Here is a 24,640-nt window from a genome sequence, read left to right as displayed (position 1 = left end):
CCATTTCCATCTATGTCGCCTAAAGATCTTCTTTAAGCTCATCGTAAGGGTTCATGTGATCAAATCACGGTCCAACCTGGCTCTGTCGTTACATAGTCGCGTCAAGTCCGATCTGCTGGATGTCATATCAAGGTAGAGGCGAAGAAGATTGAGTTCATGAATGATGTATCTCGCTCTAGGAGTCGCAGGAGGTAACGGCTAGTTCCTCGGGCGCGGGTTTGAAGGGATCTACGCTGCTGAGCTGGACAGCGGCACAGCGCAGCCTGGCCTGGCCGGACAGGCCTCGCAGGGCCCACATGTCAGTGCAGATTGTACAGGTGGGCTTGATGGATAATTTCCTTTTTAAATGTATATTGAGAATAGTAAATGACCTATTGCAGTTTCTATGAAATAATACATTTGGCTTGGATTGAAAGTAATTGTTCAGATTTTTTTCTCAGATCAAAAGTAAATAGGGATCCTAAAGACAATCTTAGAGATACTCAAGAGATTACGATCAACCAATTCTAATTAACTGTATACTACCTGTTACATCCTGGCCAAGATCCTCCCATATTCTGACCACACCATTAGATTAGCTATTAATTCTAACTAATTATTTTCTACCATAATAATACGTAATCTGTGAATTGGTGTCATCTCATCGCATGTTAGGATATCAAAACCTCCTCCGTTCATAAATATAAATATTTTGAGCATTTAAATTTATCCGTAAATATCTATACCTAATATTAAAGTACGGTTGTTACTTCCAACCGTCATGATTATTTTGCAAAAAAGTCTCTTAACTTTTTCGTAATCAACCCGCAATCCACGAGATCATCCGGCGCTTGCGCGTGTTGCAACAGCCGCCCATAGCAATACTCTTGGGCAAGAAGAACACTAATGGCTTGCCACCTCGGCCTCGTCTGCGGCGCTGCCCGCGCCACACACCTCGGTGTGCTCGCCTTCGCGTCCGCATCCGTCGCTGGAGAGCCCACGCATCGCATCATTTGCCACTGCTGCCACCTCAGCCTCGTCGGCGCCGCGGCCCATGCCACACGCCTCGGCGTGCTTGCCTGCGCCTCTGCATCTACCACTGGAGAGCCCACGCACCACATCATCTGCCGCCGCGCGTTGCTGGGTAAGCAGGGCTCGGTCCCCGCGCCCCCGTCCAGTCATCCGTTGCGGAGGTGCATCGACCACCTCCTCAATGGACGGCCACCTACTCAATGGAGGCAATAATTCCGTGTTCAATGAGCTCATTGCCTCCGTTCCCTGATGCCCATCGGGCAGCCTGAGAGAGAGCCTGAGCGCCACCTCCGCTAGGTCACTGAGTGGGTCGTCGACGCCACCAAGATGCTTGCTTGCTAGTGAGGATTTGCAGTCAGGCCGTCGAGCACTCATCGTCGGCTTAGAGAAAGGCACATGCGGCTGCTTTCTGATTTGCTTGGGGAGGATAAGATAAGGTTTGTGAATGAGAATAGAGATGTGTTTTGCAGCTGCCTGGTGATTTGCTCTGGGAGGACAAATTTGTTCTTGGGTTTCTGGGCCGAAGGGAAATAGTAGCTTGGTGTGCTTTTTTCTTTGGTCCTTTTATATTTTTAAGGGCTACCACATCAACATAGGTTAGAATTTGAGTCAGCGCTAGACCCACAAAATTCACTACCGAGAAGGGTCCAATTTAATTATGCAGGTCCTGAACGTATGCGTGGAGCCACAATGGTAACTGTGACGTACCCGTCACCTACGAAGCACTGTGCAACTTCGTCGATATCCGGAAGAACATTATGTGTATAGTTTGTAGGTCTAACGTGCGAATAGGATGTGTGTGGGTGTAGTGTGTGTTTGTATGTACGTTCAGATACTACACTATACCGTTGTTATCCAGCCTAAAAAACCAATTAAATGTATTGGGTGGGGGTTTGAGGGTTAATTATGGAAAAAGTGACGGTTCATTAGGACTAGAATCGGGTTCATTTGGTCGTGCGGTTCATTAGGCACACATGCTCCAATCCTCTCCACGGCAATAAGAATTTCACATCTACATCTAATAGGAATAATTGACTATCATAAAATTATCGTCGGAGCTTTGAGTCGTGTTTAACTATTTATCGAGTTATAGCGGGGTGTTTGTATTTTTTTTCTCCCCATTGCAATGCACGGGTATATTTGCTTAAATATTAATAGCGTAATCTACTCCTTGATTAATTAGCGCCTGCCATTTTATCCTGTTTAAAATTTTAATCAGTGTTGTTTAGCTCAAGGCCAAGTATTCTACATCTCGGTATTGGCGATTGAAAGAGAGCAGTCCCTTTGTAATGAATAGGATAGTTCACTAATTTAGCAATGGCATTAAAGAAAATAGATGAAAAATGCAAGAAATCGGGTTCTGCAAACAACCAAAGTTCAAGAAACTACATAAGACTAATCCCAATGGAGAGTTTCATTTTGATGTTTCCAAGATAGCCACATAAGTAACATGAAAATGAAATTGCATTTGAAACTACCTCTACAATGCAAAATTTCATGGTGTAGTTTCATATGCACTACATGCAAGACACAAACTGTGTTGGTAACTGTGCATACATGGTTTCATCTAGATAAAATCCCTCTTACCTCTCTCCTCATTAACTCACTGCCACATCATCAAAAATGCTGACATGGCACCTAATTATTGTGCATCAAACCTCTATGAAACCTGCACTGGGATTAGTCTAAGGCCAATTTCAGTGGGGTTTGATAAGAGTTTCATTAACATTAAATTTTATATCACATCAGCAAGCTGACTTGGCAAAGCCATTATGAGGAGATGAAAATGCATCTAGGCCTCTAAGCAGGTTTTGGTGAATTGAATAACAAAATTGTTGACGCCAGATTTTGACACGTGTAAAATCGGCGAAGAAAAGATCGGAAGATGCGGCGAGATACAAGGGCGACGATTGGAAATCGGCCGATTGCTGCTACAGTCAAGGATCGGCCATTTGGTGTTTCAGTCGAGGATCGGCCGATTGATCCTTGGAGTTCCGCCTCGCCCGACCCCTAAGGCTTGGGATCGGACACGCCCGACCCCTTCAAAGGAGGATCTCTGCCTCGCCCGACCCCTGAGGCTTGGGGTCGGACACGCCCGACCCCTCCAAAGGAGGATCTCCGCCTCGTCCGACACTAGTGCCCGGGGTCGGGATGAGTTTGAGCCCTTGATGTGTGGGTCCTGATCGGTTACCTCCTTGCTAAAGAGGTGATTGGGCCGATGTGGGCTTAAAAAGGATTATGAAGATGAAGAGGAAGTCAGCCCATGAAGCGCGTGAAGATAGTACGAATCGTACTTGTAAATATTCGTTTTCTGTTTAGATTTAGGGATAGAGTTCTAGTCGGATAAGAAGTTTTTCTATTTAAAGTTAGAGATAGAGTTCTAGTCGGATAAGAAGTCGTTTGTACGGGGCTATGAATAGCCACCCTTATGGATCTGTAAAAAACAATCAATTCAATACAACAAACTATTTTTTCCTCGTACTTACTTTCAAGCAGGCGACTTCGCCAATACTTTTTCTTCCTTTCACGAGTTCGTACGGATTAGCGGGGCTGCATCAACTTGACCTCCAGCTGATCTTGTAAGTTCCGTTTATCGAGTAATTTCTAAGCTTTAACTTCAGGCGCATCGCTGTCGTTTCGTTTAGATTTATTCACCAGTTATCGATATTTACTAGAAATCCAGGTTTTACCTGTTGTTCTAGTTTTATCACCAGTTATCCAACTTGGAATTAGAACTTTCGGCTTTCTTATATCTTGTTACTTAATTTATCGCTTTCTACATAGCCGATTCAGATCTATTCCTAGTGTTGCACTGTAGCGTTGTTTAGATTACTCTAGTAGTTTTCTTTACAAACGTTGCTCGGTAATCGGTTGCATCATAGCCGATTTCCTTATTACTGCAAATCGGCCGATTCGCCGATAAGCTTCTCAAGATCGGAACCTTAGCCGATCGTAACCCCTAGGAATTAATACATTTATTTCCTTGCCAATCAACATGTCAGATTGGCTGGCACGCCGCGCGAACCGCACCAGGGCAATCACCCGAACAGGAGTTAAGCAGATTCTCCCGGGTCGTGTGTCCGACGCTGGGAATTCGATCAGTTGATTTCTAGCGCCAACAAAAACAATTAAAGGACTAACTTGTTTGGCTAAGATTGTGAGCATGATTTTATGCTTATATTAATGGTGTAATATTGTCTCATGTGTTGAATGTGTATTATATGGCTCAAAATGAAGATAGCAAGCAAGTGTGTGATCCCATAATGCAAATGAAAGATCGATGACAAGCAAGAGTGAAGTGAAACTTGGGGATATGTTTTATGGTTGATCTATAAGTCTCCAAATCATGTGATAGCTTGATTGACAAGTAAAGGGATCATTAAGAAAAGAATAGTGATATTTATAAATGGACATGTGCATATGATAAAAAGACATGAACTTATGTGTTACATATTGACCTTGTTATTGGGAGTTTGCAATTCATGGGATGCATTCTTTATCAATCAAGAACAAGTATTTGAAGAGGATTTCAAATGGCATTTCATTGTTGATGTCAAAAGCAAAGCTAAACTTAAAGTGGCAAGAATAGGTGAAGAAATCAAGTGAGGTACTAGAGTGAGAGACTAAGCAAGCTTTGGTCAAGTGACGGCTTAGACTATGTGCGTTTTGCTAAGGTGAAGTGGCTAGTATCTGGGAGATTTTGAAGTATCATATCGAAACCTTATCGAGGGAAGCAATGCAATGCATCTAATCTATTACAATTGATAAAATGAAGTGACTTAATGATTTAAGTATATCTTATCATGAATAATGGAAAATCTTAAGTCACTAGCTCAAGATGGATATACTCAAGTTAAGCAATGTTGAGAGTCCTCAAGTGAGTATTGATCAAAGTATGGTATGGATAAAGACTTACAAGTGAATAATATTGTGTTTATAGTTATTCTTGAGTATAGGTACGTCGTACTATCAAGAGGAATGCAACATTAGCTAATTGACAACACCAAAAGTGCTCTTAATTGACCGATGTGATATTGGCCTCGAGAAAACCCTCGAGTGAGCTAACTGTCCAGGCTCAGCTGACTTAAGTCGGTTCAGCCAATAGGTCTGACCGATTGGAATAGGTTCAATGTCTAGTTTCTTGTGTGTGTGGGTATTTATACCCCTTAGCCTCCTCCTTGGTTGGCTGCAGGTTACACACGCATTTGACATCATCTAGTGATCAGAAAAACTTTTCCTAACCTCTCTTTGAGAGACTTGAGTGATTCTTGAGAAATCTTTGAGTTGGGTTGAGAGAGTGATCTTGTGTGAGCATTAGTGAGCTAAAAAGAGCAATCCATAACTTGAGCACTTGTGGTTCGTGTCGAGAAAGCCTTTGAAGCATTTGTTACTCTTGGAGGTGTGCCTCCTAGACGGCTAGACGTCGCCGGCTAGCTCCCAAAGTGTGGTGAGCAGCGGCAAGTTTGTGAGGGTTGCGATGTTGCCTCTGCAAGGAAAAAGATCATCTAGTGGAGATGATTAAAGTGGTTGAAATAGACTCGTATTATTCCAATAGACTCCTCAACGGAGACATAGAAATCATTGCGGTGAATCTGAATTCGGATAAACAAATCCTCGTGTCTACATTTGGTTTGCCTCACTTGTTGCTTTCTAGCAAATAACTTGTGCTTCCGTTTCGATCTACTTGGATGTGTTTGTCTTGTGTGCAGGGACTACTTTACCCTGTTGGATATCATCCACATAATCCACTCTCCAAGTTTAGTTGGTGCTAGAAGTCATGGAGGAGCTCAAGCAGCACTTGATGTGCTCACTGCCTTGGATCGGTCTGAGAAACCAGTCTGACCGGTTGGCCCTGGCAGTGCTGCTGAGTGGAGTGAATTTTGAAGAATTGGTCAACTCGCCTATTCACCCCCTCTAGGCGACATCAAAGTCCTTTTAGGAGAATGGAGAAGGGAGTTTCATCAGACAAGAGAGGAGTTTCATCCCAATAACACCCACTAACTATGATTACCAAGTTCTCAGTCTTGTTAACAACGCAAACGTGACAAGTCTATAGTCTAAAATCCAATGGGATATATATCATAAATACCGAGACAAGTTTAAAATGTGGGAAGGAAGATAATTGAAGGAGAGAGGAGGAAGATGATTGCATGAGTTTGTTTTGTAGCCATAATTATATATATTGTGCACAGGGAGCTATAATTTCTTACGTAGTGTGTACGTGACATGGCATTGTCATGTAGTGTCTTTGTTAGGACCGCCCTAGGGTACTGCAATTATTTTCTTTCCTCTTAATATCTCTTAATAAAACTCTAAAGTTGTAAACAAAATATGGTGCTCAGCAATTTCTCTCCCTTTTCCTCTACACATGATCGGCCATGCGCATGTGCGATTAGTAGACTACCTCGGAGCTTTCGATAGACGTTGCTTGCCAATAATTGTATGCGGGTACTGTAGCTCGCGAAAAAAGCCCCACCCATGGAGCAAGAGTGAGACTATTCACACTAGAGTGACTATTCACCAAACAGGAGCGGAGTAGTCCCGAACCCACACCAAGAAAGAAGCAGTTGGTGAATTGGTCGCAACTGTTGTTTCGGTGTCAAGCTCCCGGGGTTTCTTAATTGATTATTAATCTGCCCGGTAGGAGTAGCGCTTGGACATCCTTATCCTTGTGTTCCATGCTTGCAACTAATCTTCAAATCCCTTTCTGAAAGAAATAATCTTCAATTTCTTGCCAGAACGATCAAATCGTTATTCCATCCAACACAAACTGCACAAAAATCACGAGCAGCACGAACATGGAGAGAGGAAAGATATATAATCTTCAAGAGAAAGCGTTCCATCTCTTTTTAGATTATGAAATTATAATTACAGCATGGTGTTTATTAGGAGCAACACTGATCGATGATATCCAAGCAGGACAGTCCTCAGAAAAGAAAGTCAGAAGGGGGAAAAAAGAGGAAAGTTTAGAGCAGTGCCGTGTGTATGTACAGCGCGTGCACGCCGGCGAGCCTGGGTTTGCCGGTCGCCGAGGCCGCGGCGCCGATGCTCTCTGCTCGTGCGCGTGGTCGATCAGGATTCAGGAGAGGTAGGTGCCGCAGACGCCGGCGCCCGCGCGGCACCCGCCGCAGCCGCAGCCCTTCCCGCCGACGAACACCGGCCCGCTGGCGCGCCCACTTCGCCGCGGCTTCCCTTCGCCCCCGGCGGCCGCCGCGAAGATGATCATGGAGAGGAGCGACAGGAGCGCGATGGCGACGCAGAACACGACGTCGCCGCCACCGACGGCCGCGCCGGCGTGGGGCTCGAACACCATGCCGCCGCCGCCCATGTAGAACGCTCTGCCGCTCACTCTCTCTTTCTCTCGCTGCCTTGCCTTGGTCTCTCTGAGAATTCTTGCTGGTCGCTGCTCGGTGCGGAGCGCACAAGGTGAGGGGGAGACGGCGAGCTGAGAGCGGTCGTGGCTTATAAAGGCGAATTGACCCGCAGCGCTGCGCTGATTAAATGCGCGCGCGCTGTCGCGGTCCTCGTCGGGCGGCGGCGACAGGTGACGCACGGGGAAGCTTCCACGCGTACCGCCCTGTCCGGCCCTGCCGTGCTGGTCGGATAAAACCAGGTGCTCTGCTCCTGCGCTGCAACCGGCGACAATTTGCGAAATGATGCATACAAATCTTTAGGAGGCGTTTGATTTCTCGAGCTAAAATTTAGCCCGTGTCATATATCGAATAATCGGAGATTAATTAGAGGAACTAAAATATAAATTAATTGTAAAACTTATTGCATATATAGAGGCTACACGACGAGACGAATCTATTAAGCCTAATTAATCCATCATTAGCAACACATTGTCAATTAGGCTTAATAGATTCGTCTCGCCGTTTAGCCTCCACTTATGTAATGAGTTTTGTAAATAGTCTACGTTTAATACTTCTAATTAGTATCTAAATATTCGATGTGACGGGGGCTAAAGTCTAGGGCAAGGAACCAAACACCTATATCTTCGGGGGTGTTTGGCTCAAGCGCCTGTCACATCGCATGTTTAATACTAATTAGAGTATTAAATATAGTCTAATTATAAAACTAATTACATAGATGGAGTATAATTCGCGAGACGAATCTATTAAGCCTAATTAATCCATCATTAGTAAATCATGAACTAATTAGGCTTAATAGAGTAGTCTCACGAATTAGCATAGTAGTTCTGCAATTAGTTTTATAATTAGTTCATGTTTAGTCCTTCTAATTAGCATCTGAACATCCGATGTGACAGGACTAAACTTTAGCCCTGGTATCCAAACACCCCTTCGTTTCCCATTCAAAAGGGTTCGTTAGAATCCTTTACGCACGGGGAGCACTGTCGCATCTGCTGGAACAAGTGCATCGTCTAATAGACAATCTTTGACACGTAATTCTAAGAGATTTCAATAGACAACCCGTACAATAAGTTATCTTATAATTTTTCTAGTAAGCTATATAATTTCTTAATTTGTGCATATGAAAAAAATATTATGAGTTACATGTCAACAATAACTCTTACAATTATTGTTGAGTTGTCTCATAGTCCTACAATTTAACTTATGAAGCGGTTGTTTCACGAAATCACGACCTCTTTCTCTTTCCTCCACATCATCAAAAATACTACGTCAATGAAACGATATATGAAACCGCTGACTAGTAATATACTTAGTTCTGGAAGTCTGGAGGAGCCGTTTGGTGGCGTGGCAGTGTGCTAGCTAGAGTGCTCCAATAATGGACGAGGGGCAGGTAGATATTCCGTTTGGCTGAATGATAAAGATGGTTTAACTACAATTTGATTAGCTTTAGTGTTCGGTAGGATGTTTTGGTGCTGTTTGGATCCACCTTCTAAACTTTACTTTAGCCAGATGATTAAACTTTAGCCGAGGGCACCCGCGATAGCCCCGGCGCGGCGTCCGGCCAGCGGCGCCCCCCGCGTGGAAGCGGCACGGCGCCCCTCGTGAGGGAGCGACGAGCGGCGGCCCCCGCGTGGAGCGGCGAGGGCGCCCAGGGTAGCCCCGCCGCGGCGTCCAGCGGCGAGGTGGCCCCTGCGAGGGAGCAGCGAGCGACGGCCCCGGGCCGTCCCCGCGAGGGAGCGGCGGCCCCCGGCGGCGGAGGTGGAGCTGCCGCATCTCCCGGCGTGGCTCCCCACCTCCGACTGCTAATGGCGGTGGCGACCCCCGGCGCGACGGGCCCTGGCCGGCGGCGACGGGCGGGACGACGGCGCGCGGCGGAGGACGACGAGGCGGACCCCGACGACGCCGACGGTCGGCCGCCGGGCGCCGCCACGCCGCGGAAGCAGGAGCGGACGGCGCGGAGCGGGGACGGATGGGGAGTCCGGTGGCGGCGCGTCGGGGGCTGGCGGGGTGGGTGCCGCTAGGGTGTACGGCGGCGGCGCGGAAGACAGTGCGCCTTGATCCCCCGATGCTCGGGCTGTGGAGTTGGGAGTTTCCAGGTGTTTGGATCCTGATCCCCCGATATTCGGATACTAATTAAAAGGACTAAATATGAGCTAATTACAAAACTAGGCTAAATCGCGAGACGAATCTATTAAGTCTAATTAATCTATCATTAGGAAATGTTTACTGTAGCACCATATTATCAAATCATGGACTAATTAGGTTTAATGGATTCGTCTCGCGATTTAGGCTAGAGGTTGTGAAATTGGTTTTGTAATTAGCCTATGTTTAATACTTCTAATTAGTGTCCAAACATTCAATATGACAAGGGCTAAAGTTTAGCTCAGGGATCCAAACACAAGCCAAAGATTTTTAGCTACAGCTAAAATTTAGTCGGGATCTATTTGGATCGTTAGTGGATTATTTGATTGTTAGGATCTGTTTGGATTATTTGGATTTAAAGGGATCCAAAGGGTACCTTGGTGGAGAAAAGAAAAGGAATGGGAGGATTGGCATCCATTCATTAATGATTTGGCCTTCGTAATTTCGCTTTTACGTACCCAGCCAGCACACAGATTTGGCACAGAGGCTGGACTGGACTCTCCGAGCCTTTACTGCCCCATCACACAGGTTTGACATGCGCGACAGGACTCTACGTTACGGTCTAGCCCAGACTTCCCCCCGGGCCATGTCAAACTTGGCACCCGCGACCGGTCCAGCGGACGGTCACTGGCGCCGTGGCACGGATGGGTTGGCCCCCTTTGGCCGGCGCAGACGTGAGGCAGCCGGGTCAATCTATCTCCGCGCGGTCTTTGGTTGACTAAAGGCTACAGCTGCTGATACGGAAGGCGATGGCGGCAACCAAACGCCGTGCATGGCAGGGCCGCCGGATGGTCCTCGTGATCGATGGTGGAGATGGATCGAAGGATCGATCGAGCGGGTCGAAATGGTCGCATATTTTGTCCAACTGCTCAGACTAAGGCTAAGTAGTCGACCATGACATGAGGCTGTTTGGAACACGCGAAAGTGTGGAGCCGTAATCAAACGTAGGCAGGGGCGAAGCCAGGCCAAAAGTTCACCGGGGTCATGTTTATCGTATGATGGGGTCATCAAGACACAATTAACAACACTAATTTCTATTGTATTTATCAGAATTTGTTGGGGTCAGCTGACCCCGATGCGAAGCTGTAGCTCCGCCCCTGAACGTAGGACATATAGGAGAATTTTTTAGATGCATTCATGCAGCTCTGTCCACTGCTAGAAAAATAACTAATATGAGCCGGACCTAACAGATAATCCTCAAGGAACCCCCGTGATCCTCTTTAGTACCGGGTGGAGCCTCCACCCGCTAGTAAAGACCCTAAAGCACATTAGTACCGGGTGGGAACCCCACTCGGTACTAAAGCGCCTCCACCTGCCGCTGCCTCTGCTTCTTATCCGTCTCCAACCCCCCCCCTCTATCTCTCTCTCCTCTCTCACTCTCTCAGCTTTCTCTTCTCCTCTTCCTCGCCCGACCTCCTCCTCCTCCTTAGCTTCCTCCTCCTCACCTAGCACCCCTCACCCTTAGCTTCCTCCTCCTCCTCCTCCTCTACCTTCCCCCTCAGCTCGCCCCTCACCGGCAGTGAGGAGCAGCGGTGGGGCGAGGTGAGGCGGCGACGACGACGGCGGGCGGCGGGGCGGAGAGGTGGAGCGGCGGAGAGAGTGGCGGGGCGGAGGCGAAGGTGGGGTGGAAGGGTGGAGGCGAAGGGGCCGTGGAGGGGCGGAGGCGGAGGCGGAGGCGGGAGTGGCGAGGCGGGCGGAGCGGGCGGGCGAAGGGCCGTGGTGGAGGGTGGCGGGAGGGGGGCGGCAGCGAATTTTTATTTTTTTAATTTTTTAATACCCTAGACCCCTTATTACCGAACTAGGTGCCCTTATTACCGAACTAGCAATACCTGTTGCGAAACCGGTATAAAAAAGAATTCCCAACCGATAGTAATAGGGTTTTCTCTGGTAGTGGTCCCCTCCACACGCGTACGAGTTCTCTCGTTTGATTCAAAATGTTTCCGCCGTTATTACCGTCTTCCTCTCCGTTTGCAAAAAGGATAACCAGTGACCGACCTTCTCCACTAGAGGTGAACCAAGCCAGCCACCGGCGTGAGCTTTCGTCCATCTCCCGTTCATGTTTAGTTTCTTGGCCCTCCATTTCGATTGAGCTCGACATCCGACATTTACCCCTATGCCCAGTATTCCCTCTCGGGCGGCACATAAGTCTTCGATCCTGAGCACACAGTACCGACAATTTCATCCACAATGCTACTTTGAAGTATGTTGCAACAAAAGAAAAATACAATACGGAAACTTTGTGCCATAATGTGGTAGACAATTCCACGAGACAAGTCGGATTTGTTCGAATTGTTTCTTCAATCGAAAATCAGGCCGCAATGTGTCTTGAAGATTTGAAGAAACAATTGTGGTGGCAGCATAGGAGCATTACAAGTTGGATGGAAGAAGAATAAATACGTGAATCATCATTACACTTTTACATTTATTTTTTTTTCTAAGGACACAAGCGGACATATTATTCCCATGCCGGACGGGTGCGGTTATACGTCACCAGAGGTGACAAATCTGGGCTTGCCGCCTTCTAAATTTATCACCGCACGTACGATTGGAGAAGCTGCGATTAGCAGGCCACAATTCAGCCTAATAAGACTGTTTCTTTGGTGATTGTCGCAGAGCCGGTGCATGCAGGTAAGAAAAGACAAAAATGCTGATATCATCTTACATGCAAAATCGTTTGTAACTTAAAACTACTATGAATCTTAAACTGAGCATCAAAATTAAATTCCGATTGCACAATTAGATTTCTAACCATAAAAGCTTTACAACAAGATCCGATTATATTTGAACGAACTTTTTTATTCATATTTTTTAATCAAAGTTGCATATTTTCTGAGACATATACACATAGAATAAATTCTACGAACTCATGAATTGTTTTAAATGTTAAAGGGCTTGGATGTGGAAAACGGATAAAAGTAAAACACCGGGAAAAGGAGAGGTCCATCTCGGAATCCAACCCGTACTTTATACCGAATCGCACTTGTACAGTTCTACTCGGATACTGTGAATTCGATTTGATCATTGATATACACCGGATTCTTGGCTTGCCAACTCTCCAAGCAAACTCCAAAGTCCTCGAGCGGTCAGCCAAAGGCCCCAGCCCCAGCTTTAACTGACACGGTGGACTCCAACTCCGCTCGACTCATCTCGCCCGCAACCCCCCACTCCCTCTCTCCCTCCGCGAGTTCGATTCCAGCCGGCGGCGGCGAGATGAAGGTCACGGTGATGACCGCCGACGAGCAGATTCTCACTCTCGACGTCGACCCCGACGAATCAGTAAGCCCGCCCGCCCCATCCTCTCTCCACCTCCATCTCAATCTGTACTCTTGTCACGGCTGGCCCGTTTCGCTGAATTTGGTGATGAATCCGCGAGGAGAGTTGGAAATAATCTGTAATTTTGGAAGGGGTGACCCCGCGTTTTGAAAGGCGATGAGCAATTCGGTCATAGTAGCGTGATTTCTCGTGTTCAGGTGTACAGATTGGCGGGATCTTTTTTTTTCCTTGCTAATTCTGGTGGTGGTTGGGTCCGTATCGAGATATCCGCCCGTCCGATCCCCTTCCGCGCGTCCAATTCTGCCTGCGTCATGTAGCTATCTTGAGCCTCGATGCAAAAGCTGTGATTTTTTTGCTTCTTTTGGCTAAATCGTTTGGCCTATGTGCTTGCAGGTGGAGAATCTCAAGGCGCTCCTCGAGGTGGAGGTAAGCTGGGCTGGGATCTTGTTTGAGCTTCCTGCTTGAACAAGCTTTCGCCGTCACTTGTTTGATCTCACATTGTTGGTTTTGGGTGTCTGTGTGACCAGACTCGTGTGCCGCTGCGGCAGCAGCAGCTTCACTTCAATGGGAAGGAGATGCAAAACTCGGAGAAGCTTAGCTCTGTCGGGGTCCAGGATGGTGATCTTGTCATGATGCTTCCCTCCAATGATAGGTATCCTTGCTGGCCTTTCTGGTGTATAAGTAGATTAATTGGCATGTGCTGCATATAGTTGTCGCTTTCGTAAGGGGCTTTCTTGAGAGGCTGAACAAGATTCCTGCCATTTTGCTTATTGATGATGTAATGCTTCTGGCCTTAGTAGTTGCTACATCACATAAAGTTGTCCCTTAGTTTCTTGCACAAGAAAAGGGCTTAGGTTGTTACAAGTAAATGATTTCTTATCCTTTTTGGTGTCCAGGTGATTTGCTTGTCTGTATTTAGTTTGCCTGTAGACATCTTTATCAAGGCTTAGAATTCGGATCCGTTGAATAGATGCATTTGCTTTTCTTAGCTTGTTTAAACTGAAAGATCAGATGCCACCAAAGTACAAACGCTTTCTTCTGATTTAGTGGCATCGTATTGAAAGAGATGCAAAGCTATTCGGTACAGAACTCTGGATTGGCATCATATTGAAAACATATGCTGTGGCTTTTCTTAGTTCAACTAATCTCAAGAATCCAAATGCCACCAAAGCACCAATGCTTTCTCCTAATTGTTTGGACAAAAAAATTTCAGGGCATCCCAGGATGTTGTAAAGGTAAATCCTGATGGATCAGCTGCAAATCCTCAAGCTTTTCAACAACATGTTCGAGGTGATTCACAACTTATGGCACAGCTCCTTCAGGTAATCTTTTCGTGTTGCCTCATTTATTTACCAACATGTATTAATTGGAGACAACATGCTCTTCTAAACAATGTTGTCTTGATTTGCAGAATGATCCGCAACTAGCACAAGCTATTCTTGGAGATGACATCAATGAGCTACAGAATATCCTGCGGTCCCGCCACCAACAGAGAATGGAACTGAAACGTAAACAGGAAGAAGAACTTGTGAGGATCTCTTTGTTAAATTTTTATTCACTCAGCAATAGATCGTGTCAAAAAAAGTACCGCTTGATCAGCAAGAGAGCACTTGCAATTTTTATTTTCAGTTGTTTCAGAAAATAATTGAATCACTCCATGTGTTTGAAGAAAATATCTCTTGCTGCTTCCTATACTTCCGTGAAAACTAATCTACAAGTTTGACCAGATTGATATGTTCACCGTTTTGCGGCTTGATTTTTCATGTTCACTCTTGCCTATGTTGCTTTCCTAACTTGTTTGATCATAGCAGGTCAAATGATTAATACATTTGCTTTTTGTAGGCTTTATTGTATGCTGATCCTTTTGATGTCGAAGCTCAGAAGAAAATTGAAGCTGCAATTCGGCAGGTAGGCATTACTTTTCTCAGGATAACACATATTGCTTATGACTGTTTCTTTCATATATCACTGGAAAATATGACATGATGAACATCATTACATGAAACATCTAATGGTTAAGGATGCTTACTACAAAATAATAAGAATAAATAAGCAAGCTAGAATGATGTAGTCCAGGATGGTGCGTAGAGGACAGGAAAAAAGCTTCCCTTCTTCATGCATCTTCTGCCAGATTCTTGATAGAATATTGAGTTGCTACAGAGCATTTTGTTTTATATACCAAAATGGGAATGCCAAAAGCTTTGTTGTGTCTTTAGTCTTGCCTGTAATTTATACTTTCTTCCTCATTTCCTGCAGAGAATTTATTTGGTTACGTTTTGATATTGTTGTCCAATTCACTATTTCAGAAAGGTATCGATGAAAACTGGGAGGCTGCCTTAGAGCACAATCCTGAAGCATTTGCTCGAGTGGTGTGTTTTAGTCAGTCCATTCCTCTTCCTTTATCATTTTCCTGAGAAGAAGAGTATTATCCTACTCTATTTTCTATGTTTTGTAGCATCTGCTAATCAAGCAGTACTTTCTTTTTATACCAGGTAATGCTGTATGTGGATATGGAGGTCAATGGGGTACCTTTGAAGGTATTAAAACTATTTCATATATCTGTTCCAATATAATCAATTGAGCACCGACTGTTCTTAGAACAGTATTTTTCATATGAGATTCAAAATATCAGAAAACTAGCATATACTTTGCTGGTAACTCCTACTGAATTTAATGTTAATCTAACTGATATACTTGGTAACTATACTATCTACCCAATGATCTTATCATGATTGTAACTTTCCTTGCTGTGTCGGCAATGTCGCCTCCTCATGAACTTGCGTTACTGGGATAGAAGCAATAGTTGGTTGAATTACTATGATGTAGCGATGATTGGAATCTTTACTTTTTCTTCATCTGCAGGCCTTTGTTGACAGTGGAGCACAGTCGACTATCATATCAAAAAGTTGTGCTGAACGTTGCGGGTATGATTATAAATAAATCAGTTGATTGGAACTCTTCTGACTTAAATTTGTAATAATACCATGATTTTTCTGAAATTCAGCAAGAAAATACCAAGGATACTAGATAGCAACCTTAGTTTGTCAAGGAACATGGAATTTTATTACTATTTAAAGAGGATAAATAAATCACTATCTCTTGACAGTGAACTTAAATGTACAGTTTGCAGTATGTAGATATATTATTACATCTTGTAATGCTTTGAGCAGTTTGTTGAGGCTTCTTGATCAGCGGTACCGAGGGGTTGCTGTTGGAGTCGGTCAATCGGAGATACTGGGAAGAATACATGTAGCTCCAATAAAGGTATGTTTTGTTGTTATGATTTCACTTAGCTTTACAACTTTTCACTTGAGAACTGCAACAGCATGACTTAAGCATCCTTCCTGCAATGTTATTTGAGTCATTTTATACATACAATTATTACCAAATTCATATCTTTTGAAGAAAAAATAAAAATGTTTATGAATACCTTGGTTCTTCCATGAGATGGATGAACCAAAGCCAAAGTCCCATATTTCACTCCTATAACTGTATAAGGGACTTTAGTGCCTTCTGAGTCAGTGCCAAGATCTTAATCTTTCTTGGATGTATACAGAATACAAACTTCAGTGCTTATGAAATTCTTGATACATATATCATGCATTTGTTCAAAATGCATTGAATATTTGACTAACAGCTTATATTTGATAGATTGGGCAACAATTCTATCCTTGTTCTTTCACTGTCTTGGATGCCCCCAATATGGAATTCCTATTTGGGCTTGATATGCTGCGAAAACATCAGGTATTTGTATGAGTAATTTTTGGACCAGGTCACTGCACCTGACTGATTGTGCCTCATGCTTTTCGTTTTCCTACGTAGTGCATGATTGACCTAAAGGACAATGTTCTTAGAGTGGGAGGTGGTGAGGTTTCAGTGCCCTTCTTACAAGGTTAGTGGATTCACTGTAGTTCTCAATGAGGTGTTCTACTGAAATAAGATACTGAAGGAGCTGAATGTTATATATTCTTAAAATTTCCTACATTTTTATCTTGTTATTCATAGATTCAATTTGTAAGTTGCAATTTACCAATCAGTCTACTGTTGCATCTTCAGAGAAAGACATCCCTGCACATATACGAGATGAAGAGAAATTATCTAAGCTAGCATCCTCTCTCGGCCAAGCAACCGGAGTAAGCAAACTAACAACCTTTGCATGATGCAGCTTTTGCTTTTTCTTCAACTATGATATGTATCACTGGCATATCCTTATTAACTTAATATAACACAGGAATCATCAAAGGCACGCGAGGGGACTCCTGATTTGCCACAACGGACCCCTCCTGCAGGTTAGTTTGCTTTTCTCTAGTACTCATGATTGCCACAGAACTAGTATCTTCAGATAACTGTACTAATTAAAACGACACTTTCATTTTACTTGCAGGAGCCCCAGTTGCAAATCCTCCACAGGTGAAGTCAAGATCACTTTCTGTACCTGTTAATTCAATGCTTGCTTTAGTGTCTTACTGAATAGCATCTATCCTAACCATTACTAAATTCTTCTTAGCAGGGAGGAGATTTCGAAGCGAAAGTCACAAAGCTCGCGGAACTTGGATTCGACCGAGCATCTGTTGTACAAGCGCTCAAGCTGTTTAACGGGAACGAGGAGCAGGCTGCTGCGTTCTTGTTTGGTGGTTAGAACCCCGAGAGCAGCCTTTTCTTTCTGTTTGCCCAACCCTTTCCCAGGGTTGAATATTTGACAGATACAAAAGTGATTCAAGAGATGGCTTCCCTTCGGAAAACTAGGCCATTGCTCGTCCACTGCAAAGGCTTGCATTTATAGACGCTCCATATTTTCTCTTGTTTGTGAGAACAAACGTTCTTTCTTTCTGTACCTGATACATAGACTGATAGACACCTGAATGCAGACAAATTTGTGAAGATCTCTCTTGTTATTTTATCTGCCGGGTTTTGGGTGTTTTGTGATAACGAGCAAAAAAATGGTGGACAAATGACAAATTCCCAGGCCAGTTCTTCATTTCTGCGTCTAGAATGGTACATCAGACTAAGTGAATGTTCTCACCTATGCTTAACTCAGTACTCAAATCACTTAGATACTCTGATGTTAGAGCAATCTAGACGCAGGAATAATGCTCACTGATATCGGATATCAGTGAATCCAGCATCCTTCACTACTAAGAAGTTGAAGTTGGATTATAGAGGGGAAAGCTTAATATGTCAATTGTCAAGTCAAAAGTTTGATTTGTTGGGCTAAATATTTGAATATTCGACTTTTCAAAGTCAAAATTAACTTGGAGGTGTAATTTATTTTGAATATTACAATATATAAAAAGGGATTTCTAATTAGTGAAAAAGTTCACACTGAATATTAAGTTTTTTTTGGGTCGGTTAATTTTATTTCTTGTGCTACAGCATGAGTAAAAGGACAAGACGATACAAAAAATCTGAAACAACCGATCACTTAAATTTTCTTATAATTTATTAAATTAGAGGCCAAAATTTAACAGCCTCCCTGCCTAACAGAACGAACCAATGTACCCTCTCTACACTTTGCCTTCCTAAACTAATTTTCGAATTAAACCCTACACGAGGAGGAGCTCAATCGATCAAGCCAACGCCTTGACCACAAGCGGGCTCCTCACGAACTGCTTCCCGTTCGTCCAGACGAGCGCGCCGAACGAGTAGTCCTTGGCGAGCGCGGCGTTCTTCACCTGGAAGCTCACCTCGAACCCCTTCTCCTCCCCCTTGGCGCGGAACTCGAGGACGTTGGGTGTCACCGACACGGCGACGCCGGCGGGCTCGACGACGAAGGCCCAGTACGTGCCGGGCCTGCCGACGTTCTTGACCCTGCGCCGCGCCGTGGCACCCGCGGCGGTGACGTTGACGACGGTGATGGACGGGTAGTTGAGGTCGGCGACGCGGCGGGGCGCCTCGCCGGGGCACGTGTAGGGCGCGCCGTTGAACATGGCCATCACTGTGGCATTGTACTTTAGCGCGCAGAGGAAGTCGAGGTAGTCGGCGTCGCCGAGGTCGTAGACGAGGCCAGGGTTCATGGCGCGGGCCGGGGAGACGTGGCCGGCGCCGTAGCCGAAGGGGCTCGACGGCAACGAGGACGCGTTCAGGATCAGCTCCCCCTTGTTGTCCATCTCCATCGCTGCGTTCATAGTATGGCGTGGCGTGTGCCTTTGTCAGTCAGAGCTGCAGGAGCGAGCGTTCATTGGCTGACAGTGGCGGCGGCGGTGGCTTACCGGTGGTCATGATGGCCGACTTGATCGCGGCGGGGCTCCATTCTGGGTGGAGCGTGCGGAGGAGGCCAACGATGCCGGAGACGTGCGGGCACGACATGGACGTGCCGGACTCCGAGTTGAAGGCCACACGACGCAGGTCGAAGGCGAGGTCCGTCGGCGAGTTGGACCGGGTCCATGCCGCGATCACGCTCACACCGGGCGCCGTGATGTCCGGCTGCAACACATGTACCATTGCAAGTTAATGTCACGTCGATCGTAGAGAGCTTTCGCCAAGGAGGATCGGTCAGTCGGAAAGCTTGCAAGAACCTTGAGGATCTCGGGGGTAATGGTGTTGGGCCCCTGCGACGAGAAGGCGGCCATGAACGGAGCCGGCTTCGTTCCGAGGACCGTCGCCGGCTTAGTGATGAAACCAGTTGGATTCCTTAGGTTACAGAAACATCAGCAACAACATTATCGGTGCCTCGTAAGAACACTGATAGGGCGGCAACAAATGGCACCATGCTCGATGTGTTGGCTTACTTGGTGGAGTTGAGGTAGGAGTAGAGGAGCAGGCCGTCGCTGTACTTGATCTGCGTGGCCGGGAGCACGTGCGCGTCAGCGATGATCTCATTGCCGGTGCTGGCGTCGTTGGCAAGCACCATTCCGACGCCGCCGGCCTGCTTCACCGCCTCGCCCTTGGCCACCCGGGCATTGATCCCACGCAGGCACACCACGATCTTGCCCTTCACCTTCTTCGGGTCCAGCGCGCCTATCATGCACAGCTGCCTGCACGCCATTAAACATCACAATTACCGGTAATCAGTAGTAGATAAAAATAGAATTAGTCTGTCGAGTAATGTGGAAACTGTCACTGCACATACGCGTCCTTAGTGGTTGCGTTGGCAGCTCCAGCCTTTGCCGAGTCGATCAATGGGTAAGACTTCTCCGGCAGATTTGTTATGGACAGGCTCTGCCCCTGCACGGATCAATGAACAAACACGCCATTAGAACAGCTAATTACCTTAAAAAATGGATCTTTGATGTGCTAATCATATCGTGTGTGGAAAGCGAATCAGGGGTGATGCATGCAACGTGCCTTAATCTTTGTGAGGCTTTTGTGCGGTGGTCTGGCAAGAGGAGATTCTGAGGAGTTGCGTGCCTTGGCCTTTGTGTGGTTGAAGACGATGTAGGACGGGAACTCGCGGTCCATGGTGCTGGCGCCGGTGGTGAAGAGCCACGGCGCGAGGTTGGAGGCGGTGCCGAGGCCGGGGCCCGAGTTGCCAGCGGAGCAGACGACGGCAATGCCGCGGCGGACGGCGTGGAAGGACCCGATGGCGATGCCGTCGTCGAAGTAGTTGCTGGGGTCGCCGCCCAGGGAGAGAGACAGCACGTGCACGCCGTCGTGGATGGCGGCGTCGAAGGCAGCCAGGATGTCGGCGTCGAAGCACTCGCTGCCGTTGATTGGCGGGAAGCACACGCGGTAGGCCGCCACGCGCGCGTGTGGTGAGCCGCCGGACGCCGTGCCGTTGCCGAACCCAAACACGGAAGCCCCGGGCACCGGCGAGCCGGCTGCGGTGGACAGCGTGTGCGTGCCGTGGCCGTCCATGTCACGCGGGGTGTTCATCGACGCATTCAATACACCCGCTGCCGAGGCGTAGCCCTTGTTGAAGTAGCGTGCGCCGATCAGCTTTCTGCAATAGAGAAATAAAATTTTGGGTTTATTTTTTATTTTCTTGTAAAAAAGGTTGTAATTTGGAATCCAAATTCATCATCATGGATGTAAGAAACATTATGATTCTGCAATATTTGGAGGAATAATAAAAGATGCAGGATATTGCAGAACTGTTTTAACATGACGCGTCACTTTGTCTCTACAACCGAATGATTCACTATGATTTTCTGATGCAAATCAGAGCATTTTGTTAAATTCATTTGAAAACGATGCCAGCACCTGTTAGATGTTTGACTAGCTCTTCTTGTAGCAATGTTCCGCTAAAGATATGTGATAAATGATGGCATGACAATACTAGAATGCTTGTCTACTAGTCTGGAAATAAAAATCCACTACATGTAAGATGCACTACAGCTTTACAGAGGAAATTCAGGTGCACCTGTCTCTGTAACTTAGTAAAATTACAAAAAGGATAAGCATGGAACAAGTTTAGTTCTTCAATTTTTTTTAAAAAATATCAACCATGCATCAGTTGAAGAAGTGATCCAATATTCAGTAAACCAAAAAGGCTGAGAACAAAGTTCAGCCTATTACATCTAAAATCAATAGTGCTATGCTGTAGTAAGACAGTACAAGTGGTCTAAACATGGATTTTTTTTTCCTTTCTAGATACTGGCATGGATAGTGTCACTAAAAGCATTACCGATATCAGGGAGGAACCATGAGCAACAAGAATCTATGTTTTCCAACTCAGTACGTGCAGAACATTAGGTATACTTCACATTATTAAGTATAATTTTTTCACGCTTTCCAAATGCTCATGAATAAATCTTTCAATAGGCAGAAAATTGGACTACAGCCCACTCTTTCATTTCAGGCTCTTTTCTTTTTCCGATCTAGATTTTCCGAGAACAAGGTTGATACAGCGCATCAATCAACATCATAGCACTATTGAGTGGGATCAAGCAGAATCATCATGCATGGATGGACGCCCATGATCGTTGCCGCTTGATCCCAGGCATCAACTGGTGGTGGTCTCACACTCACGGTCATGCGTGCAATGTGGTGGTCTCAACTCGATCAATCCCATAATATTCGTAGTGCTACACCGTACCAAACCAATCAACTCAATCTTTTGGTATCACATACACTGGATATGCTCCAATAATGGACCAGACCAGAGTTTCTAAACAACACTCAAAGCTTTTTGAAAGAAAAAGTTGGAATCTATGCACTTGCATATAGAGTTTCATTTCCGGAGGACTATAGGAGGCCAGAAGGCTTGAATTTAGTCAAAAGTGTGTTAAGAGATCAACACGTTCATCAAATGAAATGCCAATTCATATATACTTCTGGTCACAAATCCAAGTCCATTAGTGCATGAATACAATATTCAATGTAACACTTTGGCTAACAATATCTGAGAAAACATAATCTTATTCTTATAAATATAAAGAGTTGTATATTGTGGAAAAAAATTTCACAGTGAATCTAATAACATCAATATTTTGTTGTCAATCTATAGGATTTTAAAAGTATTTATATTATGGTCAAAGTTTAAAGGGTTTAACTGACAACAATCCTAGCGACCAAAGGTGGTACATGTATGTACTCCTAATTTTGTTTTAAAGTATTTGCATGGCTCTGATTACCTGTTACAAGAGAACTTATCATCTTGGCCTTTGTCGCATGCTCCTTTCCATTGGGATGGAACTGGTCCCAGGCCATCATCCCTAAAGCTCTCTGATTCCGGCCACACACCTTTGCACCCACAAAAGCGTATAGTGAGACAAACAAAGCCTGTCAAATTCCAAAAACATGACAAAATACAAAAGCATCTTCCATCCATTTCAAGTCAAAGCGAGAAAAATCTAGGCACAATGAGAACTGAACATTCTTTAGATGGCCAAGCCTTTGGCTACATCTGAAATTCTGAATCCTATGTGGTTACTAGCTGCCCAAAGGTACAAGAGCAGAGAGCATGCAGGATGAGTTAGGAGGAACGGGAACATCAGCGTGCCAAATCATTGGATGGCACGAACTGAAGCAATTGATTTGCTAGTTGATGGGCAAAGCCAGCAGCGCTACTGCATTGTAAATGACTTGCTCCGTGTTTCTTGTTCAGACGGGACATGTGCATCTTAGTTTGCATTAGCTGTAAACAAAAGTTTTAGGTGATAAATCATATGGATAGAGATGCTAATCGTTTATCGGTCGAAGTACCATTGGCATGAGTCGTGTCGAATGTTCTGACAGCTAGCCAAGCGCCGGTTTTCTAGATGCCCACTGGGCCGAACATGTTGGTATAATACTGGGCAGGTGGGATTTTTGCTGAATTGTATGTTCACTGTACTGATCGTCCGCAACTAAAACCCGTTTTTGGTCAATTTCTCAACCACTTCCTATTAATACACAACTTCAAAATATAATTGGCGTGCAACCACCCACGACTACTTGAGAACCAATTTACGCTGCTTTCAAATTTGTGAAATTCAGTTTCCCAAATAACACGAACTACTACCCTGCGAAATAACCTACAGTACACCTATGTCTAGACAACAATACTATTTTTCGCTAAAAAACAGAAAAAAGGTTATGTTCCTTTTTGGAAGTACTACTGCCACTCATCAGCATCCTGATTGAGTCAAAATTAACTCAACCATCTCATGATCAAACAGGAAAGAAGTGCCATGATTAGTAGCTGCAGGAAAAGGTGTAGAGAAAGGGCGAATCCTTTTTGAAGGATCAAGGAAAGAGTGCCGTCCTGTTCGATGGATTAAGAAAGGTGTTTGTGCTTGGCGAGGAGAGTGATTAGCTAAGCGGGAGGCATCGGCTGGTACAGCATCTTATCGCCAACTGCTACCCCGAAAACGATGGCTGTGGACAACAACGGCCAAGGAGTGGAGAGAGAGAGTGTGTGTGTCAAGGATGGGATCGTCTCACCGGTGTCGAAGTTGCCGATGATGGTGTCGGCGCCGAACTTCGCCTTCTTCCACGCCCCGCCGTGGGGGACGCCACCGGGGCCGGCGAGCCCGAGGAACTGCCATGACCGGGTCGTGTGCAGCTTGCGGCCACGGTTGGGGAACACGGAGATCACGCCGGGTTGCCCTGGTCAGAGGAGAAACGGAACCAGTCGAAAGTTATTGATGTCGTGGACGAGGAATAAATGAGATGAGACCAAGAAGCGGCGGTCGCCGGCCGGCGGCGGAAAAGGCTAACTCACTGGCGATCTCGGCGGCGGTGGCGGCGTCGAGGTTGGCGGCGAAGCCGTTGATGTGCTTGGTGTACGAGTAGAAGATCGCATCCCGCGCCTTCTCCTTGCTGCATTGCGGATCACGTACGCGCACCATTGTTAGAGGATGTAACTAGTGCCTGTCAGATTGGTCTAAAAATCAAGAAGTAATTCCAGCGATCGCGTGGTTCGCGTCCATACTCTCCACCGAGGACGCCGGCGAGGAGCTCGTAGTGGGCGTCGGCGGCGTCCCGCTCCAGCGCCGCCAGCTCCTCCGCGCCGTGGGTCCCCAGCGCCGCGCCGTGCGCGTGCTGGCCGAGGTACACCACGTACGACGACCGGTCGCCGTCGCCGGCGGCGGTGAGCGAGAGCGAACAGAGGAGGGCGGCGAGGACGATCGCCATGGTTCTCGCGGCGGCCATGGCACACAGTCGCGCGCGCCGGAGTTCGAAGAGGTGGGATGCAGGAGCATGAGCGCCCGCGGTGGGTATATATACGCGTACGCCCGCGGCGAGGCGGAGGCGGCGGCGGCGGTTATTCTGGCGCGCGCGTGGACTCTGCCCGCTGCGGCGGTTAGGCTACCCCTGGGATCGGCTGCGTCTGTTACGGCGGGGAAGAATAATCTTCTCGCGCGAGTTTTATTTTGTTTCGCCGATATATCTCGTGTGGGAGAGATGCGTCCCATTTTCTTAGCAGCAGCCAGCAATACTTATTTTTTTTTAGTTTCTAGCTGCAATATTAAATTGCTAGC

The 24,640-nt window shown here is 46.1% G+C and overlaps 3 protein-coding genes across 4 annotated transcripts; 1 reads left to right on the top strand and 2 right to left on the bottom strand.

Moving 5' to 3' along the window:
* Positions 1-6,822: 6,822 nt before the first annotated feature.
* On the bottom strand, positions 6,823-7,464 carry LOC101774350. The gene has a single exon (XM_004951500.3). The coding sequence runs from the start codon at positions 7,337-7,339 to the stop codon at positions 7,091-7,093; it is 249 nt and encodes an 82-aa protein (XP_004951557.1). The 5' UTR covers positions 7,340-7,464; the 3' UTR covers positions 6,823-7,090.
* Positions 7,465-12,610: 5,146 nt separating this feature from the next.
* LOC101773684 (DNA damage-inducible protein 1) lies at positions 12,611-17,697 on the top strand. Its single transcript, XM_004951498.3, has 16 exons — positions 12,611-12,800; positions 13,191-13,223; positions 13,325-13,449; positions 14,011-14,119; positions 14,209-14,325; positions 14,640-14,705; positions 15,104-15,166; positions 15,290-15,334; positions 15,660-15,721; positions 15,968-16,061; positions 16,449-16,541; positions 16,620-16,689; positions 16,854-16,930; positions 17,029-17,086; positions 17,182-17,207; positions 17,308-17,697. The coding sequence occupies exons 1-16, from the start codon at positions 12,735-12,737 to the stop codon at positions 17,434-17,436; spliced, it is 1,233 nt and encodes a 410-aa protein (XP_004951555.1). The 5' UTR covers positions 12,611-12,734; the 3' UTR covers positions 17,437-17,697.
* A 501-nt stretch (positions 17,698-18,198) lies between these two features.
* Positions 18,199-24,504, bottom strand: LOC101772989 (subtilisin-like protease SBT5.3). 2 transcript variants are annotated; one of them, XM_004951496.3, is made up of 10 exons: positions 24,091-24,504; positions 23,881-23,978; positions 23,601-23,765; positions 22,310-22,418; positions 20,082-20,676; positions 19,867-19,961; positions 19,526-19,771; positions 19,313-19,427; positions 19,007-19,220; positions 18,199-18,912 (listed from the first exon to the last, which is right to left on the bottom strand). In XM_004951496.3, exons 1-10 carry the CDS (start codon positions 24,309-24,311, stop codon positions 18,365-18,367), a joined length of 2,406 nt encoding a protein of 801 aa, XP_004951553.1. In that variant the 5' UTR covers positions 24,312-24,504; the 3' UTR covers positions 18,199-18,364. The 2 variants fall into 2 exon arrangements, with proteins under 2 accessions (XP_004951553.1, XP_004951554.1); XM_004951497.3 differs by having other exon boundaries at positions 20,145-20,676; positions 24,091-24,503.
* Positions 24,505-24,640: the final 136 nt, after the last annotated feature.

The sequence above is a fragment of the Setaria italica genome, chromosome I (genome assembly GCF_000263155.2).
Source record: "Setaria italica strain Yugu1 chromosome I, Setaria_italica_v2.0, whole genome shotgun sequence".
Classification (NCBI taxonomy): Eukaryota; Viridiplantae; Streptophyta; class Magnoliopsida; order Poales; family Poaceae; genus Setaria; species Setaria italica.
This window is presented reverse-complemented; position numbering and strand designations above follow the sequence as displayed.